Genomic DNA, 20,138 nt, shown 5'->3' on the forward strand with positions numbered 1-20,138 from the left:
GGTGATTCAACACTCCACTTTCTCCTCAGGTCCCTGCGTCCCTGAACATGTGCAGAGCTACACGCACTGCGAGGACAGTCTGGGTTCGGTCAGCTGGGACACGAGAACCAGCGCAGAGTCGTACTTGGCCATTGCGACGGGGGAGGACGGCCACACCCACGAGTGCACCGCTAACGCCAGCAGCTGCACCTGGGACGACCTGCACTGTGGAGAACGCTACACCATTAATGTCATCGCTCTCGACCCCCTGTGCACCAGCATGCCAAGCAACAGCACCACTATTCAGATGGGTAAACAAGCTTTAAACTGTATTCATTCAGAGAGAAACCAGGAAAATCTGGTGGGCATCATATTTGCCACGTATGAGAGCAAACGGTAAGAATTTGTCATCTCGCGGTAAAAATGATAAATTCCCGTTGATGACGTTTTTGTGTAAAGCCGGATTTATGGTTCTGCGTTAAATCGACGCACAACGTACGTGTGCGTGAAAGAAAGAAAGAAAGAAAGATATTAGCCAGAAAGAAAGAAAGAAAGAAATCAGCCAGAAAGAAAGAATGATATGAGCCCGAAAGAAAGAAATATATGAGAAAGAAAGAAAGAAAGAAAGAAATGAGCCAGAAAGAAAGAAAGAAAGAAATGAGCCAGAAAGAAAGAAAGAAAGAAAGAAAGAAAGAAATGAGCCAGAAAGAAAGAAATATATGAGAAAGAAAGAAAGAAAGAAAGAAAGAAAGAAAGAAAGAAAGAAAGAAAGAAAGAAAGATATGAGCCAGAAAGAAAGATATGAGCCAGAAAGAAAGAAAGAAAGAAAGAAAGAAAGAAAGAAAGAAAGAAAGAAAGAAAGAAAGAAAGAAAGAAATGAGCCAGAAAGAAAGAAAGAAAGATAAATTCCCGTTGATACGTTTTTGTGTAATAAACATGGCGGATCTGAGAGCGAGGAGTCATTACAGTTTTGCAGTACAGGTGTAACTCATTTAATTGGTTTTTATTAATTTAATTTAATTGGTGTTAATTGCCAGAAATTATCGTGATACATTTTTTAGTCCATACCGCCCATCCCTAGAGCACACTAATTCACTTCCATCCTGCTGCTCAGTAGTGTTCCTGTAGTATAACAAAAACATGATGAAACCACGGCTTAGCATCTCCAAGTAATGAGTTATAATGAAAGATTTGATATTTCCATTTTTGAGGTTCTGTTTATTTTGAAGAAGTTAAGATTAATATTCAATTTTGCTTTCTCTTTTTAGCACCATGCGTACCCCAGAACTTGAAATCTTCTCTTAACTGCACCACAAAGGTAACTGCTTTTTCAGCATTTGAGTAAATAATAAACAAATTCATCTTTTTTTTTTTTAAACATTTATTTTTTGACTCCAAAAATCAAATGACTGAAATATGATCTGATATTTTCCGAAGGTGGGCTCTCTGACCTGGAATGCAAGTGAAACTGCAGAGTTTTACATCGTAACAGCAGAGACCAACAGTGGCCACAGAGTTCAGCTCAGCACCAGCGAGACCTGGACCTTCATCTCCGAGTTCCTCTGCGGTCACGAGTACTTCCTGTCGGTTCAGGCGGCCGACTCGCTGTGCACGAGTCGCCACAGTCAGCCTTCAAAGCTCACGTCAGGTAGATTCCTATTCCACATGACAAAACACACACGATCCAAAGTTACACTCTGCTCTAAAGGTATCCCAGTTCCTTTGGTTTTGTAAATTTAAGTTTGACGTCAAAAGATAAAGGTGAGACAAGAGATCAACAATTTGGCTTTTATTTCCAGATATTAACATCTGGATATGATACATAAATTAGAAGATGGCTTTATTTTTGACAGAACAATTTTAGCAAAAGTATTACAACATATAATCTTAAAATAGATTGAGTGAATAATACTAAATATCTAGTTAGAAATATTTTGCTTGCAATAACAACATCGAGCCTTTGACTCACTAATCTGAACCTGAAATCTGAATCACCAAACTTTTGCTTTCCTCTTTTGTGTTGCTTCTCCTGGATTTCAACGCAGCCTGTAGTTGTTGGAGCAGCATGTAAAATGCATGATCTACTGGGTTTAAGTCTGGAGATTGACTTTGTCGGTCTGCAACCTTCCACTTCTTGCCCCTGAGAAACCCTTTATTGTTGTTTTGGGAGTTTCATTTGGGTCAGCATTTTGCTGCGTGATGAAACATCCCCAAATCAGTTTGGTTGCAACTTCCTTTAAATTGAATGCAGATTTGAATTCCTTCAAATGAAACCTGAAATGCTGATCTCTTGTCTCATATTCTCTTGATGTCAAATCCAGATGTTTTCAGTCTGCAGGAAAAATAAAAGAATTGGCCTCAATTTCCAGTACTTTCAGAGAGGAGTGTAAATTAAGGGATGGGGTCAAATGTATGTCAGAGCACAAGTGCAGTGTTGATGTCACAATAAGTGCACTATGAGGTTCACTGTTCCTAATTTCAAAGTTATTCTGTATATATGAATGCACATTTCTTTACTGAGCCTAAGAGGCAGTAGTTTTGGATAGTTGTGGATTTCAGATCTCTGCAAATTGTGCTCCTTCATGGAAACACAATCACAAACTGTTGGACATTACACTTACAAGAGTTAAAAGAATAAAACTACTTGTAATGCTGACACGAACCATTAATCCTCTTAAAAACCTTTACAGTGTTGTTGTTCTGGAGTAAACCACAGTAGGCAGGTTAGGCTTTCCTTATGATGCTGTCTTTCATCCTTACTGGTCTGATTTCCTCCTGTCCCCCAGAGCCCTGTCCCCCTACCGCTGTCTCCAGTCTCATGAACTGCGTCTTCAACATTGCTGTGGCGTCGTGGACCGGTTCAGCCGGGGCCGAGTTCTACACCGCCACGCTGACGCCAGAGGACGGCGAGTCGAAGAGCTGCTGGTCTGACAGCGCGCAGTGCAGCATGCCCAACGTGCCCTGCGGAGAGAACTACACCGTGACCGTCGTCGCGTCCAACAAAATGTGTGACTCCGACCCCAGTGAGGCTGATGTACTGCAGTCAGGTGACTACTTTTTATCTTTAAATCTAATGTAATCCTCATTCTGTAAACAGTTTTGTGTAAATAATGTATAGATAAGCACGGGGGAAGCCTTTTTTCCCCCATTTTTGCACACCATTCGGTATTATCTTGTTTTATATATTGTTCTCATCTTAACTAGTATATTAAACTCCACACTGTTTACAGATATTTAAATGACAGAATACTGTATGAGTCAAACGATTTGAAATATGTGCAAAATGTCAACTAAAAAGTTGAACTGTGAACATTAACCATGTTCACAGTAGGAATGGGTGATATTTTACCGTTCACGATAAACCGTCAAAAAAATTCCCCACGGTAAGAATTTGTCATCTCACGATAAAAATGATAAATTCCCGTTGACGTTTTTGTGTAAAGCTGATTTATGGTTCTGCGTTAAATCAACGTGGAAGGAAGGAAGGAAGGAAGGAAGGAAGGAAGGAAGGAAGGAAGGAAGGAAGGAAGGAAGGAAGGAAGGAAGGAAGGAAGGAAGGAAGGAAGGAAGGAAGGAAGGAAGGAAGGAAGGAAGGAAGGAAGGAAGGAAGGAAGGAAGGAAGGAAAGAAAGGGAGGAAAGAAGGAAAGAAAGAAGGAAGGAAATTAGCCAGAAAGAAAGAAAGAAAGAAAGAAAGAAAGAAAGAAAGAAAGAAAGAAAGAAAGAAAGAAAGAAGGATAAATTCCCGTTGATGACGTTTTTATGTAACAAACATGTCGGATCTGAGAGCGAGATAGATTCATAGTTAAAAAGGTGGAGTTGAATTGGTATTTTTTTTATTGTCATTTTTATCGTTATCGGGATAAATGCCAGAAATTATCGTGATACATTTTTTAGTCCATACCGCCCATCCCTAGTTCACAGGAGGTTTTATCTTCCTTTATAAAGGATTCTCTTTCTGAGTGTAATTAAACTGTCTCAAATTCCTCACACTCTCTCTCTCCAGTTCCTTGTGTTCCTACTGATGTGGACGCTACGATCGACTGCTCCAAAAATGAGGCTGTCGTGTCCTGGAGCGCGAGCGACGGGGCTTTGTCTTACAAAGTGACGGCTGCGAGCACACAGGGAGCCGCGTCCGCCTGCGAGACGGCTCAACTAATGTGCACTTTGACCAACCTCACCTGCGGGCACCATTACTCCGTCCAGGTGGTAGCGCAGGACGATATCTGCTCAAGTCTGCCCAGCCCAGCTATAGAGTTCAAATCAGGTAGAATAGAAAAGGACGGATGACAACTTGATGCCCCTTCTATCACTGATTTCTGCTCTTAACACACCCAAGTGTTACTTACTGCAACGTGTGTTTCTTAATTGTGTCTCTTAGTTCCCTGCAGGCCTGACATCGGCTCAGTGATCTTGGATTGCTACACTAACTCTGCCCTCCTGGACTGGAAGTATGCCGAGGGCGCCTTGCACTACGTCGCGACAGCTCACTCGTCTAGCAGCCACGTGTCCACCTGCAACTCAAACTTCACCAACTGTGAGATCCAGGAGCTGCAGTGTGGTCAGACCTATGATGTGATCACTGTGGCTTCAAACGATGAGTGCAGCAGCCCTCCCAGCACCAGCTTACAAGTGGAATCAGGTATTTTAAACCTTTATGTCAGTATCAAAAGTACCAACTGAAGATATTCTTTTGTCCAATCCCAAACTGCAAAAGGTATCAGTCATTGTGCTGTAGGATGTAATAAAGGAATAAATGATAAAATCCCAAAAATCACCGTTAAAGGGAACCCTGCATATTAAGACATGTAGTCCCTAATTAGCCACAATTGTTCTCTTATACTAAAATATGTTGTTAGAAACACATAAAATAATCTAATTGCTTTAAAAATCTACAATGTTTATTAAATATTTTGACCTGCGGGAGGCGCCATGTTTTACCTGCGCAATGCATTCTGGGGGCGATGACGTAGAGCGGTGGCTCTGGGAAGATAAGCCCCGTTAGTTTAACTGGGACAGGTATCTAAAACATAGATGAGCAGCATCTCCCGGCCGTGGAGGCTGACGAGGGAGCCCATAAGACGTCTCGGTTCAGGCAAACTGGATCAAAGTTCTGTGATGCACGGGAGATCTGCAAAAATGATCAATGTCGTGCGCATCTTACCAGTGCATCAGGCTCCTGCGTAGACGGCGTAGGCTACGGCGTAGACGGCGTAGGCTCCTGCGTAGACGGCGTAGCCGGGGCTCTACAGCCCGCAGCGCTCCGCCACCCGCTCTCCACTCTCCGCTCTCCGCTCTCGCTGCCGCCGCCGGGATGGAGCAGCGGTGGGGAGGATGCACGTTTGGGTGGGCATAGCCCACCCCTGCCCCCCCCTAAAACCGGCCTCGGTGCTGTGTGATGACAGACCAGAGGCTGAGGGGACTGGCCCGGGACTTTGATGAAACGGGAGGCGCAGACTTCGCTTCAAATAGGCAAGAACATCTTTATTTAATTTAATGACGGCAGATCTGGCTGGGGTTTTTATTGTAGCATCGGCTATCTGCTGGTTGAAACGTGTGGTCTGTTAGTCTATCTGAGTTTTATGGTGTTTTTATAGTTCATGCTGTATGGGGCTGCACTTTTTTTTTTTTTTTTTTTTTTTTTACTTTTTTGTAGGTGCGCCGTCACCTTTTTTTTTTTTTTTTTTTTTTTTTTTAACCTTGTCTGCACACATATTATTGATTGATACCATGACGGTAGAAACCAAAAGTGTATATATGTGCATTATTACTATATTTAATATATACATATATATACGAACACATATGCGTACACATACATAAATATACACATACAAACCCAGTGTTTTTTTTTTTTTTGGGGGGGGGGGGGGGGGGGGGGGGAGACACACGTCAAGCACTGGAAATCTGCAACAAAAAACCACAAACAAAGCACGAAACCGGCACGGAGCCAACCAAAACACGAACAGCAATCGACCTAAATCTTGAGATCTGATCGCAGTCTGAGCTAAGCTATCGCTACCGCTACCTAAACCCAAAAACTAGAGAGCCAGCATGCAGGTGAACAAGCCAGTGTGTATGTCTATGTGTGTGTGTATATGATCATGGTGCGCCGTCACCTTAATGTTTAGCTGTGTTTTCATCTGTGTTTCTGGTGAGCCGTCACCTGTTTAGCTGTGTTTTCATCTGGCGACCTACATGTTAAATTATATTTTCAAATTTTATAAAAACGAAGACATCAAAAAGGTTTTTTATATCACATTGTTATAATTGATACCAACATTTATCTTTTAAGACCTACATGTCTTAATATGCAGGGTTCCTTTTAGAGCCTAGTACACTTTATTAAAATGACTTCTCTGACACTTCTCACCACATTTCCTGTTATCGACATATAAACTACGTGATTAGAAACTGTTCAAAAGACAAAATGCAACATTTTCATCCACTTCGCACTGATCAGCAGTAAAGATTTAAAAGAGGAGTTCGATACACAGTCGTCTCTGGCACCGACAGAAGAGTCCCAAGTTCAACAATGTGAAAGGAAAGACTGTTACCCGCATATTCACATTTTCTCCAATGCCCCATCTCTGTCTCCATGACAACCAACATTTCTCTTTCTCGTTTATCATAGTTTTGCACACAAATACTTGAAACTATACACACACACACACACACACACACACACACACACACACACACACACACACACGTTATTCTCCCTTTTTCCAGCTTCACTGTAGGTTTTGTTTCCTATTAAAAGCTTTGTGTCGTCTCATGTCAGAATGACAATAAAGATGAGTCGAGGTTAGACGCAAACACGCTTCGACAAAACAAACACATCTGTGCAGACATGAAGATTAAATTTGGATGTTTTTTTAGAGAAAAAAAACTGCTTTGTACCCCGCTAGAGACAATTTCAACTCTGAGTCAAATCCAACACTGTTGTGAGAGTCAGGATACACCAGACATGTCACTAGGCTTTAAAGTCAAAGCACCTGGCGGAAACGAGTGGAAGGGACTGACAGGACCACTGCTCACTTGAAGCTCCGCAGTTAAAACTGATTCTTTTAAAAAACTTCTGGGTATTTTAAACATAATATGCATGAACATAAAGGACTTGGTGAGTTAGAAACCCATGGGGCTGCAGCTTGAAGAGGTTATTGACTAGCTTTTATTAGTTAAACATCATCTTTTAGATTTACAAATGTATATCTAATGAATTGGTGTCTAAATCTCACATAATCTCCATGTTTTCAGAGTGAGAACTTGTAGTAAGTTCTTAAGTGCGTAATTATACATCCACGTTGATTAAAAACCTTCTCACTTGTTCTCCTAGTGCCGTGTCCACCTGAGGATGTGGTTGCAGTCCTGGACTGCTCCAGTAACACAGCACAGGTGCAGTGGACGGCCAGCTCAGGGGCCGACTCCTACGTCGTCCAAGCCTTCGGAGTGGAAGAACACAAAACCAGCTGTGAGACAGACTCACAGTCCTGCACACTCTCAGACCTCATATGTGGCTTTTCCTACAACATCAGCGTAATTGCCGTCAACAGTGTGTGCAACGTCTCACAGAGTGACACAGAACAGCTGCAAGCAGGTAAAACCCTGGGACATTTTATTTTAAAAATCTTGCAGGTTTGGTCAAAAATACTTAAAGCAATTAAAAAAACATGCTCTGGTAATGCTGCTCCTGTTAAAACCCACCTCTATCTGTTCTCCTTGCATCTGTATTCTTGTAGTGCCCTGTTTACCTGAACAGGTGGAGGCGCAGGTGGTTTGCGAGTCTGGCGCGGTGATGGTCTCCTGGGAGCCCAGCAAAGGCGCTTTAGCCTACACGACAGTCGCCCAGGGCCGCGGCGGCTACGCTTCAACATGCAAGAGCAACCATACGTCTTGTCTGTTAGACGACCTCCTGTGTGGCCTCAACTACTCCATAACAGTCAGCGCCTCGGACGACACGTGCAGCAGTGCTGGAAGCTCCACCGTGGAGATCAACACAGGTGCTGTCAAAGTTTCACTTCTGTTTTCAGCAAAGTGTCTTCAACAATTTTATTCCCGTTCTTTTAACTGTGATGTGTATCCTTCCTCCCCGCTGCCATCAGACTGTACAACCAGGCCTGCTCACCGTAGCAACGGACAATAATAACACGTGCAATAACAAGATGTGCAATAACCATATGTTTTTATTTTTTTATTTATTTATTTATTTATTTGCACAGTTAAACACTACACAAATAAAAGTACCAACTTTACAAATTTAAAGTGCAGGAACAGGGGAAAACTCAAAGAGCTTATCAGGTGCCTCCACCTATAGTTAACATAAAATTTAATATCATACTTATAAAAACAAAATATACAAATGAGCAGTTAGAAATCTATAGATGATAGAAATTAAAGGAAAATTACAAAGAATTTACACAAAAGAAAAATGATCGGATATATGAAAAACGATAAGAGTACAATTTAATAATTAAGAAACAAACAATATCTAAGCAATATCTGTCTGTCTACCTCACACACATCCTGCCTGCTTTTTTTGCACTGTTTTTTCGCTCTACTTTTATTTTCATTCCAATGTATATACTGTTTATATTTCATAATTATATATTTTTTACTTTTTTACCCCTCCCCTGCATGTGTGTGTTAAGTGTACTGCTGCTGAACAAAGTGAGTTTCCCCACTGAGGGAGAAATAAAGGATAATCTAATCTAATTGTTTGTTTTTGACTGTGTTTGTAGCACCTTGTGTGCCCCAGAAAGTAACTGCAGAGATGATGTGCAGCAATGACACGGGCATGGTGTCATGGGAAGAAGGCGAGGGTGTTTCCTCCTACAAGGTGCAAGCTTTTGGACCTGACGGCCACAAAACTGAGTGTAACAGCACCGAGAGCAGCTGCGAGCTGCCCAGCATGCACTGTGGCCAGCTCTACAACCTGACGGTGACAGCCCAGGATGGACGCTGTGATAACAGCCAAGCATTCCTCAACCTTAAGTCAGGTAAGTATCAACAAGAAAAACAATGTTGGGTTTTTTCTGTATGTAACAAATACCAACAAATTACCAACAGACTCATTGATGGTTTGTGTGCGTCCCAGTGCCTTGTAGACCCACCAGTGTCAAAGCTTCGCTACGCTGCCACTCAAACGCTGCAGCAGTCACGTGGGAGCAAGCCAGCGGGGCGCTGTCCTATGTTGTGTTGGGTGTCACGGCTGATGGACGTCACCAGGCTGAGTGTAATAACTCAATGAGCTACTGTGATCTGAGGGAGCCGCAGTGTGGACAAACCTACAACGTGAGCGTGTTCAGCCAGGACGAGTCCTGCTCCAGCCTGGAGAGCCACAAGGCTCAAGTGAGAACAGGTATCGCAAACATGCCCCGGTTTCATCTGAACTCCTTGTTGTGTTTTTGAGGTGTGGCAGGTGGAATAGAACTGTATTCTTTTATTTATTTATTTTTTATTTTAACTGTATTTTATCTCATACTTCACTATTTTCTACTTCTGTATATACTGTTTATATTTTTTTTATTATATTTTTTTACTTTTGTATCCTTTTTTTCCTGTATGTGTATGCATGTGTGTGTTGTTGTTTTTTTTAATTTTTTTTAATTTTTAATTTATGATATTTGTGAAGTTATTTCTTGGAAAAAGGGGCAGATCAGATAAGATTCTTCTTCTTTCTGCTCCCTTTTCATTCACAATTTAAGAACATTTGTATTTGTATTGGATTGTTTTATTTTTTTGAATGAAATAAAGAATGAATGAATGAATGAATATCTAATCTAATAGCTGGGCACTGTTTATGTTATGTTTATGTAATAATTGCTCGGGGGTCATGTTCTGGGTCTCTGGAAAGCGCCTAGAGACAACATCTGTTGTAATAGACGCTACTGTATATAAATAAAATTGAATTGAAAAAAAATTGAACTTTCTCACTTCTAAATGAATTTGTCTCGGCCGTCTCTCTCTGTCATCTCTCAGCGCCGTGCCCGCCCCGGGACGTGGCCGTTGATGCACAGTGTGATGAACGTGCGATGGTTGTGTCCTGGTCAGCCGACCCTGATGCCCAGTACTTCCATGCAGCGGCCGTGAGCAACACCGGAGCACGACTGTACTGTAACTCCAGCAGCACCAGCTGCACCATTAACAATCTACCTTGTGGACAGCACTACAACGTCACCGTGGTGTCTGTGAGACATGCTTGCGAGAGCAAAACGAGCCCAGTGGTACACACCTCTTCAGGTAAACTTAAACGAGTCAACATGTTCATCACACACAGACTTGCTGGCTGACTTTTATCACAAAATTCATCCAGAGATGATTCAGACATCTGCCATTTGATTTAGGTGGCTTACAAAATGTCCAGAATTGAATTATTGTATCCTTTTAGGCAACAATGAATCTTTGCTGAACCGCAAAGTGGATGTACAGTAATAAAAGACAGAAATAAAGAAAGATCATTTCAGGCTAGAAAGATTTTGGAAATTATCCAGAAAATGTGCTTAAATGGGTTTGTATAATAAGTCTCAACACTGACCAAAATTAACATCCACTAAAAGCCAAATCTAGGGAATTTGGGGGGTTTTGCAGGTAAACAATATTTAAATTTAGCACTAATATGACCATCACTCTCCACCATACGTTATAGAGCAATGCCTTATCTGGTAAATCTGATTTTTGTTATACTGTAACTTTGAGGCAATGTTAAAGATACTTGGATTTTGCAATACATAAACTACCAATTCTAACTCTAATAATAATTCCTGGCATTATCATGATATATTGTTTCATAGTGTATTATTATATTAAGTTATGAAATCTCATGGGATGTTAAACTATAGTATTATTATATTGTTATATATAATAGTATGGTGATATATTTGGTTATATGTTATAATATTTTATAAAAATTATGTTATATTAGGATATTACTATATTATTATGCTATATTTCTATTATATCGTGCTACACCACTCTATATGATAATTATTTATTTGTTTAACTTATTCACTCTCGAATTAATATTGTCAATTTATGTATCTACTTTCATCACCTTATTTACACACACACACACACACACACACACACACACACATACACACACACACACAAACTGATGTCGTCTTTTGTCGTTGTTTGCACTGTATGTTAATAAAAAAAAAAAAAAAGATACTTGGATTTTCACACTATCAGAATATGTCCCATTACAGTTTCACAGCGTACAGTTTCTACTGTTAAATGCCTTTTGAGCTGCTTTGCTGTTTTTTATCATTGTAGTATAAATGTAGATGTTTTCTCAGTCTGCGTGCTCATCCTCCTGCTTATTTCCCCCCAAAGCTCCATGTGTGCCCATGAACCTGGAAGGCCGTCTGGACTGCGTAACCAACTCGGCCTGGGTGGACTGGGACAACTCAGCGGGAGCGAGCAGCTACTCGGTGCTCGCCCAGGCAGACAACGGTCACAACTCCAGCTGCACCAGCTCGTCCTCGCCCTGCAGTGTGCCAGATCTGAAGTGCGGGACGCTTTACACCCTCCATGTCACAGCTAAGAACGAGTACTGCCACAGTAACCACAGCACCACCTTTGACATCGAGACAGGTAAAATGATAGAAATGGACACTTTTGGAGTTGCCCATCTTTAGCTGTTTTTTGGAAAGACATTTTTAACACGCTGTCAGAAATATGTAATATGCACATTGAACCAGACCCCATCATTGCACTGTTTGGGGTAGTTTCAGCCACACCACAACTCTCTATAGCAAGTAAGGACGTAATTGCCTTTGTTTCTTTATTAGCAAGACGTTTAATTTTACTTATGTGGAAATCTTCTGCAGCTCCTATTCACGTCTCATGGATCAGATCTATTTTACACTGTATAAAACTGGAAAAAATAAGGTGCACATTGAATGGGTGTACAGACAAATTCTACGCTACATGGGCCCCCTTTTTCTCATATGTTAAGAAGCTTGATTTCCTTGCGGTTCCATAGTAATGTTATTTCTCCTAACTGTGTGCGGATATTTTTATTTATTTAATTTTTTTATCAGTATTTAATTTTTTATTTACATATGTATATGTTTTACTTGTTTTCACTCTGCCGGATGGATGTGAGGATTAGACAGTCTAGTAAGTATGATCTAAATGGCGAATAGTCTGGTTAGGAGGATTCCGTTGTATTATCTGGTCGAACTGTAGGTAGCTTAGTCAAGGCATATTGTTGTTGTTTTTTTTTTTGTGTGTGTTTTTTTTAATGTCCTTTACTTAAGCATTATAATTCATCTGTGCAATTATACTGTTAATGTTTGTCGTGCCAAAAATTAAATAAAAAAAGATTAAAAAAAATAAATAAATGGACACTTTGAAAGGCTTGATAGCAAAATAGATTGCTTGATTTCTTTTTGAATTAATTTCTATACACCCTTCCCTTTAGGTCCTTGTGCTCTAAAGGCCATCAGGGCAACAACGGAGTGCAACGGTGACACCATCCTGGTTGAATGGGAGACAACAGGGGACACACCCCTGTACGTGGTGACAGCAGAGGCCGACGATGAAACCACCATCACCTGTAACAGCTCATCAGACTCATGCATCCTCCAGGATATCCGCTGTGGCGTCCACTATAGCATCATCGTATCAGCTTCCTCTGATAAGTGCAGCAGCCTGCGAAGTCCTCCAGAGAAGATCAAAACAGGTATTTTTCAGCTCAGCCGTTCAGTCCCTTTCACTTGTATTTTTTCAGAGAGTAACAACATTACAAACAAGTAGAGATGTTAAAGGTTAGCGTCTGTCTTCAGCTCCATGTGTACCCAGCAATGTGAGGGCGGTGCCTTTATGTGAGGGAAATGGAGCTGCAGTGGCGTGGGCAGAATCTGCTGTGGCCACATCTTACCACCTGACAGCCACACGACGGGATGGACATGTTTCCACCTGCAACACGTCAGTGAGCAACTGCTCTCTGGCTGGTCTTCACTGTGGTCAGACATACAGCTTTAGCATCACTGCCAGCGGGGACAAGTGCACCAGCCACCCCAGCACCTCATCCTTCAGATCAGGTACTGTAATCACCCTCGCCGATAGGGGGGGAAAACGGGTCTGTTGTCCCGGGCCCAGGGTAGGGGGCGGCCCAGAACTGGGAATTTTTTTATTTATTTTTTTATTTTTTTATTCTCATTAAATTATGGAATCATTTTTCAAAATATGCCTATTTGTGGAAAAAATATGTAGTGTTTGAGTTACATAAAAGCTTGTTATTTGTTTTCTTCCTAATTGTCCTTGTGGTCAAGAACCCCCAACACAAAAATGGTTTGGATCAAAATTTGATGTTATCATTTAATTCAACCATTAGAATGGTCAAAATGTCCGGTCAGCACAAGTCCGGTGCTCAGAAAAGAAGAGAAAAGAGAAGAAGAGAAGAAGAAAATAGAGGCCTCAGAGATTCTCTACACAAATATTTAAAAAAGGTGGTGACGGTGAAGCTGGAATTAATAAAGTCAGCGTAGAGCAAGGTAAGAAACAGCGCAGCCAACGTTTACCAACCTTGTAACTTAACCTAACTGGCTAGCTCTAATGTTAACGTCCATTAGCTTGTATAAAAACCTGAAGAACAGAGGGAGAAGGAGAGATCCGGGCGCAGGGGGGCCCATCTTAAATTATTTTGTCCGGGGTCCAGGAAAGACTGTGAGCTGGCCTGACTGTAATCATCAGTAGGTATGGAAGAAAAGCAAAAGAGAGAACTTGGTGACAGACAGAGGGAGAGAATGCATGACAATATAATGAAATGAAACTGCAGACATGAAATCAATTCAAGTGTCAGACACCAAATTAATGGCAACCGTTATATCCTGATCATTTATTGAATCAAGATTACTGAAACTTGATGATTTGGTTAAGTTACAGACACTCACAATCATGTACACAGTAATGTGTACAGTAAAATGTAAATTATTACCAGAAAACTTACAATACATGTTTACTTTCAGTTTAAATAACGAAGATAGTCGTAAAAATTTTAATTTTAAACATTTATTTGCCCGAACAACCTTAAAGCAGATGAGCACTTCAATTGTTGGAATTAAGTTATGGAATTCATTAAATTACGATTTAAAGGGCTGTATAAACATATTTCAGTTTAAATATAAATGTAAAGAGAAAAAAATAGCAATGTATGGATGAAATAGTCTAAATATATAATATATGCGTATGGAGACAGACAATTTATTTTCTTGTTTTTCTTTTCTTGTGATATTAACTAAGTAATTGTGCAGACCATCTGTTATTATTGTTCAATTTTGTTTTGAGGGAGGGGCAGGTATAATAAAATGTTGTTCTTCCTGCTCCTTTCTGGTTATGGAATATGCTTTTGATTGTGTTGTCATTTTACTTGTTTCTTTTCTTTGCATATTTCCATGATCGGAATAAATAGAAATGAAATGAAATGATCATCGAACTTGAATTAGGTAGCTTCAGGCTTGATTTTCTGACTGATGTCCCTCTCTTACTGTACTTCCCTCTCAGCGCCCTGCGCCCCCTCCTCTCTCAAAGTGGATATGGACTGTCAAACCAAATCTGCCACCCTATCTTGGAATAGCAGCACTGAGGGTGTTGTGGAGTATCACGCTCATGCATCTATGGACAGAGATTCCCTCCGCTGTGACAGCGCCAATACTTCCTGCACACTTCAAGGCCTGGAATGTGGCGGTATTTACAGTTTCACAGTTAAAGCCTCCGATGGCATCTGCAACAGCTCGTCCAGTGAACCTCTGGAGGCAGGAGCAGGTAATTATTAGGTGCAGGGTATATACCTATGGAGGAATTTTTGTGCCAAAATTAAATAAATAAATACATCATTAATTAATTAAAATGGGAATGAAATATATCATTAATTAATTTAATGTGTCATTAATTAATCAAAATTAGAATGAAATATGTCATTAATTAATTAAAATACAATTAATTTTAAGTAAAAAAAATACATTATTATTTCAGCATTTAATTAATTAATGACACATTTAATTAATGATTTCGTGTTGCTGAATCATGAAATGTAAATGTAAAACTGTCAGTTTCACTCGTCAAACTCAGTGGGCGGATTCCAAACACCTCATTGGTTCCCCTGCACATCAAGTCAAGATGGGAAAGTGCAGAAATAACTCCAACGACTTCGAGCAGTTCCTCTGCTTTACACGCTACATGCTCGGGGTCAGCAGGTCCTGCTTCCACATACTCTGCAAGGTCAAAGATATCGCTCACAAACTCTCTACAAAGTTCACGAAAATCCTCCAAACTCACAGCTGTCATGTTTAGAAAGTCCAAAGCAGTGGATTCCACTAGATTTGCGTTAGCTCCGCCCACTGAGTTTGACGAGTGAAACTGACAGTTTTACATTTACATTTCATGATTCAGCAACACAAAATCATTAATTAAATGTGTCATTAATTAATTAAATGCAGTTTTACATTTCATGATTCACACGCAACACGAAATCATTAATTAAATGTGTCATTAATTAATTAAATGCTGAAATAATAAATATATATTTTTACTTAAAATGAATTGTATTTTAATTAATTAATGACATATTTCATTCTAATTTTAATTAATTAATGACACATTTAATTAATTAATGATATATTTCATTCCCATTTTAATTAATTAATGATGTATTTATTTATTTAATTTTGGCACAAAAAATCCTCCATATATACCAGCAGTGCACAACTACTGAATGGCTGAGTGTAGATTTGTAAATTAAAAGATTTAGATTTTTGTAGTCCTACTTAATATCTCTCCTTCTTATTCAGCTCCGTGCCCTCCAGCTCATCTGCGTGTCCGCATGCAGAGGATCAAACAAATGCACTGGGCCATGATATCCTGGGACAGAGTCAACTGTTCGGGTGTCGAGTATTTAGCAGAAATCAGCGGCGACATTGGAAATAACCCACAAGCCCTCATGAAGGTTTCCTCCTATTGGCTACACAGGCCATACTTTGAGTCAGCAATGCCTTGTGGCACACCTTATAATGTGACTGTGCGCTCCAGAAACTCAGCTGGAGTCAGCGACCCATCCAGGATCTTCACCGGAGTCACAGGTTTGTCCAGGTTGTCTTCACAGAATAACAAAATATTTTCCTTCTTTGCTCTTATTGGGTAAAGGATATTTAACTGTTAACTTAAAACCTCACTTTTTACCATTAATTAGTGGTAAAAAGAAATGTAAACATGTTGAATGCAAGCCCTTTTTGTGAGCAGCATGTTTATTGTTGCTCTTTGCAGTTCCCTGTGCTCCCCAGAGGGTGAGATACTCCGGTGATAGAGAGTCCGCTGTACTTTCCTGGGATGCATCTGTATTTGCCACGAGCTATACGGTCTACAACGTTTCAGGAGGAAGCCGCGTGAAGCTCTGCAACACCAGCCAGCTCTCCTGTCCGTTGACTAACTTTGATCCTGATACCACTGAAGTGACAGCAGGCAATGCGGTGGGGGAAAGTATCCCCAGCCAAACTATTGCAGGTGAGACGCAGTGCGTATGTTTTCAGCTCGCACAGGAGACAAGAAAATAGGCTCAACATCTGTTAAATTACTAACTAATGGTAACAAACCTTGGTGAAACTCTGAGTTCCTGGTTTCAGATCAGTGTTTTAAAGATGGTTCAGTCAATTCTGAGTATGTTGAGTCTGAATTAAGCACCAAGTCTATAAAAAAAAACATAATCAGTGGAGCTCCACCGTTCACCATGGCAACCCTGACTAAACAGAGGACATTCTCCTACTTTTCTTTGTATGAACTGGAGATTTTATTGCAATCATATAGAGAATTTGAGCACATTTCTCTTCAGAAAAGTTACACGGCTGCAGCAGTGAAAGAAAGATAGTTGGTGTGGGAGACATATTCAAGTATGAAATTACTCTTAATAACGCCACATGAATCACAAGTGGTGGAATGTAGGTCTAATAACTTTTGAGGAAGAAGTAAAAAACATAATTAATATAGTTATATACTTTATAACATATATTATATGCTATATAATTTGTAAAAAAAATTAATTGCACAGGTAATGCAAACATAATGGGTCGCAAACATAATGGGTCATCATGGTTTTCACTCATTAATGGTTGTCTTTAGCAAAGGAAATCTGGGTTCCATCAGAAACATGTAAGCGACAACTCCATGTAGACATGGGAGCAGGATAGTATTAATACATTTTAATTGTTTAATAATATTGATTCCTAAATTATGTACAGTAACTACCGTCAAATACTGGGAAATTCTTTTTTCCAACAAACGCAGTTCCATTTGAACCAGAGTACTCTCTTCATCAATTAAAGGACTTGTCATTGTTCACTGATGTCTCAAACATGTGAGTTATAAGAATGACTCTGACAGTCACAGCGTGTGATTAACCTTGATATCTGAAACAGAAAAGACTGAGTTTTACCTCATTTTAGGTGTCACTAACTTACAAAAAGCTCTTTCTGAAATAATCCCCAGCTGTAACTGTTGGCACCAATTCTGGGTTTTTTTTAGTCCCAATTTGGAGTGATTTTATTTGAGGGAACAGACTGCCAGAGAGGCAGGTTTTTGGTCTCCTACAAGAATCCACTTTGTGTGTGATGTTAAACAGATCATCAGGTCAGGAGAACTGTGATCGCTGCGAGTACAGCTAATCCATTAAATCCATTAGATAATAGTCTGATTTGATTTGATTTATTTGTCCCGTAGGGAAATTTGTCTACATTGACACTCTGAACTCGTTGTCTGAAGTCTTAGATAAAAAGGAGAAGAAATCTAAGCCAAGCTGTCACTTAGGGTTCAGTTTTTCTTCCTCAGGTCCAGTTGGAGGGCGCAGACGAAGAGCTCTCAGGGCCTCTCAAGACTACGCACATTTACGTAAAAGTATGTTTGTTAATAGTGCATTCCATCCGATTCCGGATGTGATCCGTCAGCTGTTTTATCACCCGACTCTCTTTGTATCTGTCAGCTCTTGAAGTCCCAGAGGTCCTGACTGTGACACTGAGAGGAGGATCCTTGTACGTGAAGTGGAGGAAAGTGAAAGATGCAACCAAGTACACGCTGGTCATCGAGGAGGAGCAGAGGAAGGAGCCCCCGAGAAGGAGAACCGTGGAGAGTGACTTTTACATAGAGACCGGCCTCAAACCCCGGACGACCTACTGCGTCAGAGTGGCAGCCAAGAACTACGTCGACCAAAGCAACTACTCCAGCCCAACGTGCCGTTCAGACATCTTATAACTGACGTACGCAGATGCATTTACATTAACCCTGGACTAAAGATAAGAATCACTATGTTCGTCTGCTCCACGTCCCTCAGAGTTGTTACCAGTTTCAGCTCCAAATCTTTAGGAGGATAATTGTGAAAAAGAAATAATCACAGCTGCAAAGCCATATGAAATTGTTTTGGGTGCGTCACACAAGTCGCAGAAAAACTATGATCAAACCTGACTGGAAGCTTTAGTATTGAATGCCTACGAGTTACAGCTAATTATAGTGCGTTTGTAGCTGTCGAACAAAGTATTTGCTGAAATTATATTTATCAAAAATTATTTTATATTTGAGAGATAGGTCTGTAGTGTCTCTGGATGATTGTCAAACCAAGAAAATCTAGTGTGGACAAATAAACCGATAATTTATCAAGCAATATTTTTAAAACCATGCAATATATTTTCTTTTTGATGTGCTATGTGACTTCTTTTGTAAACACTTTGACGGATATTTTTGAACTGTTACAAAAATAAAGGAATATAAAACTTTACAACACACCTCTGTTGTAAAAGTTCCTGTTTAAAATGTATATGTGTGTCTATGACGGAATTACAAAGTCGGGTGTCTCATAAGACAGAGAAAGAAAAGTTTGGTTTTCTGTGCAAAACTGAACATAATGAAGATTATGACTGAAAGCCAAATACTTAATATAGATATTTTTATAGTACTAACTATTTCACATCTTAAATGACAGAAATATGAACAAAAATAATGCAACAATGTTGAATCTGCTCATGGAAGGGTCATCTCACTCTCCCGGTGATTCATTGCTGCTATGACCAAATATCAGCCAAAACAACTTTGGGCTCCTTTTGCAGTCGTCTCTGGCAACAATTGAACCATCTTCACACGGCTACAGTTTACATTGAGGCGGAAGTGACTAAGAAACTGAAGAGAATAATGATGGAGGAGAAAATGAGGGACGAGACACCGAACTAATACAGGGTAATAAATGCAACCACAATACCCACATCTATGGAAGACCCTCTGAGCTAGAAATTGCACATGTTTTGGTGATGCTTTAAAGGTTTCTGTGAATACAAATGAAACTTTCAGATATTGAATTTGCAACATTTATAAAAAACCTCACAGTCTTTTATGAGACAATCCAGCAGCTACATTGTTCTTGCTTTAAATTTTACACAGACATCATCATAGTTCCAGGTTTTAACTGACTTATTAAATGGACTGCACAAAGCCAGTGGTCTCTAGCATAGTAGTTTAAATTCTCCATTTCTGTTCTCTACCTTGTCAATGCATTTCCAAAATGATGCTTTTTATTGTTTATTAAAGCAGCAACATTGCCTCTTAGTTAGTGAGCTGGTGTGTTCTCCAGGTTAACACGGTTCTTCCCATTGTCTTAAAATGTGTGTTAGGCTAATTTGGGACTCAGATTTTTCCTTAAAACTTAGCGTGAGTGTTTTTTTTTTTCTTGTATCTGTCTGTCCTGTGATGGACTGGTGATCTGTCAGAGATGAACTCCTGTCTTCTGCCCAGTGAGAGCTGGGACAGGCCCCAGCTGACCCCAATGAATCAAAATAGGGAGAAGAAGGTATCAATAATGGACAGATACATTTATAGTATCAAGATATTTTATGTACTTAACAGTATGCTGTAGCATAGAACAACAAAAAACTAATATTACACAGTGCACTGGAAATCTTAACATTATTTTGGTGATGCAGAAATGTGTCTGAAGGATCTGGAGACTCAATGCGTCTCTTGTCAAAACCAAGAGTGAGAAAAAAAAAATTATAAAGACAGTAATGGCAAGAGTTCCAGCTGCCCTCAGGTCAGATTCTGTGCTTTCCAGCTGTTATTGTGGACAACATAATGAAAGTTTAAGAGATACTCGCTTCAAACACTTACATAAAAAACATTATTA

At 40.0% G+C, this 20,138-nt stretch overlaps 1 protein-coding gene and 1 long non-coding RNA gene across 2 annotated transcripts; both read left to right on the forward strand.

Annotated features, from left to right (window-relative positions):
- The first annotated feature begins 10,114 nt into the window (after window positions 1-10,114).
- On the forward strand, window positions 10,115-12,795 carry LOC133458790 (fibronectin type III domain-containing protein 7-like). Its single transcript, XM_061738991.1, has 4 exons — window positions 10,115-10,219; window positions 11,315-11,575; window positions 12,408-12,668; window positions 12,788-12,795. Exons 2-4 carry the CDS (start codon window positions 11,329-11,331, stop codon window positions 12,793-12,795), a joined length of 516 nt encoding a protein of 171 aa, XP_061594975.1. The 5' UTR covers window positions 10,115-10,219; window positions 11,315-11,328.
- Window positions 12,796-16,429: 3,634 nt separating this feature from the next.
- On the forward strand, window positions 16,430-18,639 carry LOC133457856 (uncharacterized). Its single transcript, XR_009783909.1, has 3 exons — window positions 16,430-16,486; window positions 17,804-17,869; window positions 17,955-18,639. It is a non-coding gene; the product is annotated as an uncharacterized LOC133457856 (long non-coding RNA).
- Window positions 18,640-20,138: the final 1,499 nt, after the last annotated feature.

The sequence above is a fragment of the Cololabis saira genome, chromosome 13 (genome assembly GCF_033807715.1).
Source record: "Cololabis saira isolate AMF1-May2022 chromosome 13, fColSai1.1, whole genome shotgun sequence".
Taxonomy (NCBI): domain Eukaryota; kingdom Metazoa; phylum Chordata; class Actinopteri; order Beloniformes; family Belonidae; genus Cololabis; species Cololabis saira.

Coding starts and splice junctions, on each gene's coding strand:
- LOC133458790 (XM_061738991.1), top strand. CDS start 11,329: ATGAACCTGGAAGGCCGTCTGGACTGCGTAACCAACTCGGCCTGGGTG. Junction 11,576..12,407: donor CACCTTTGACATCGAGACAG/GTAAAATGATAG, acceptor CCTTCCCTTTAG/GTCCTTGTGCTCTAAAGGCC.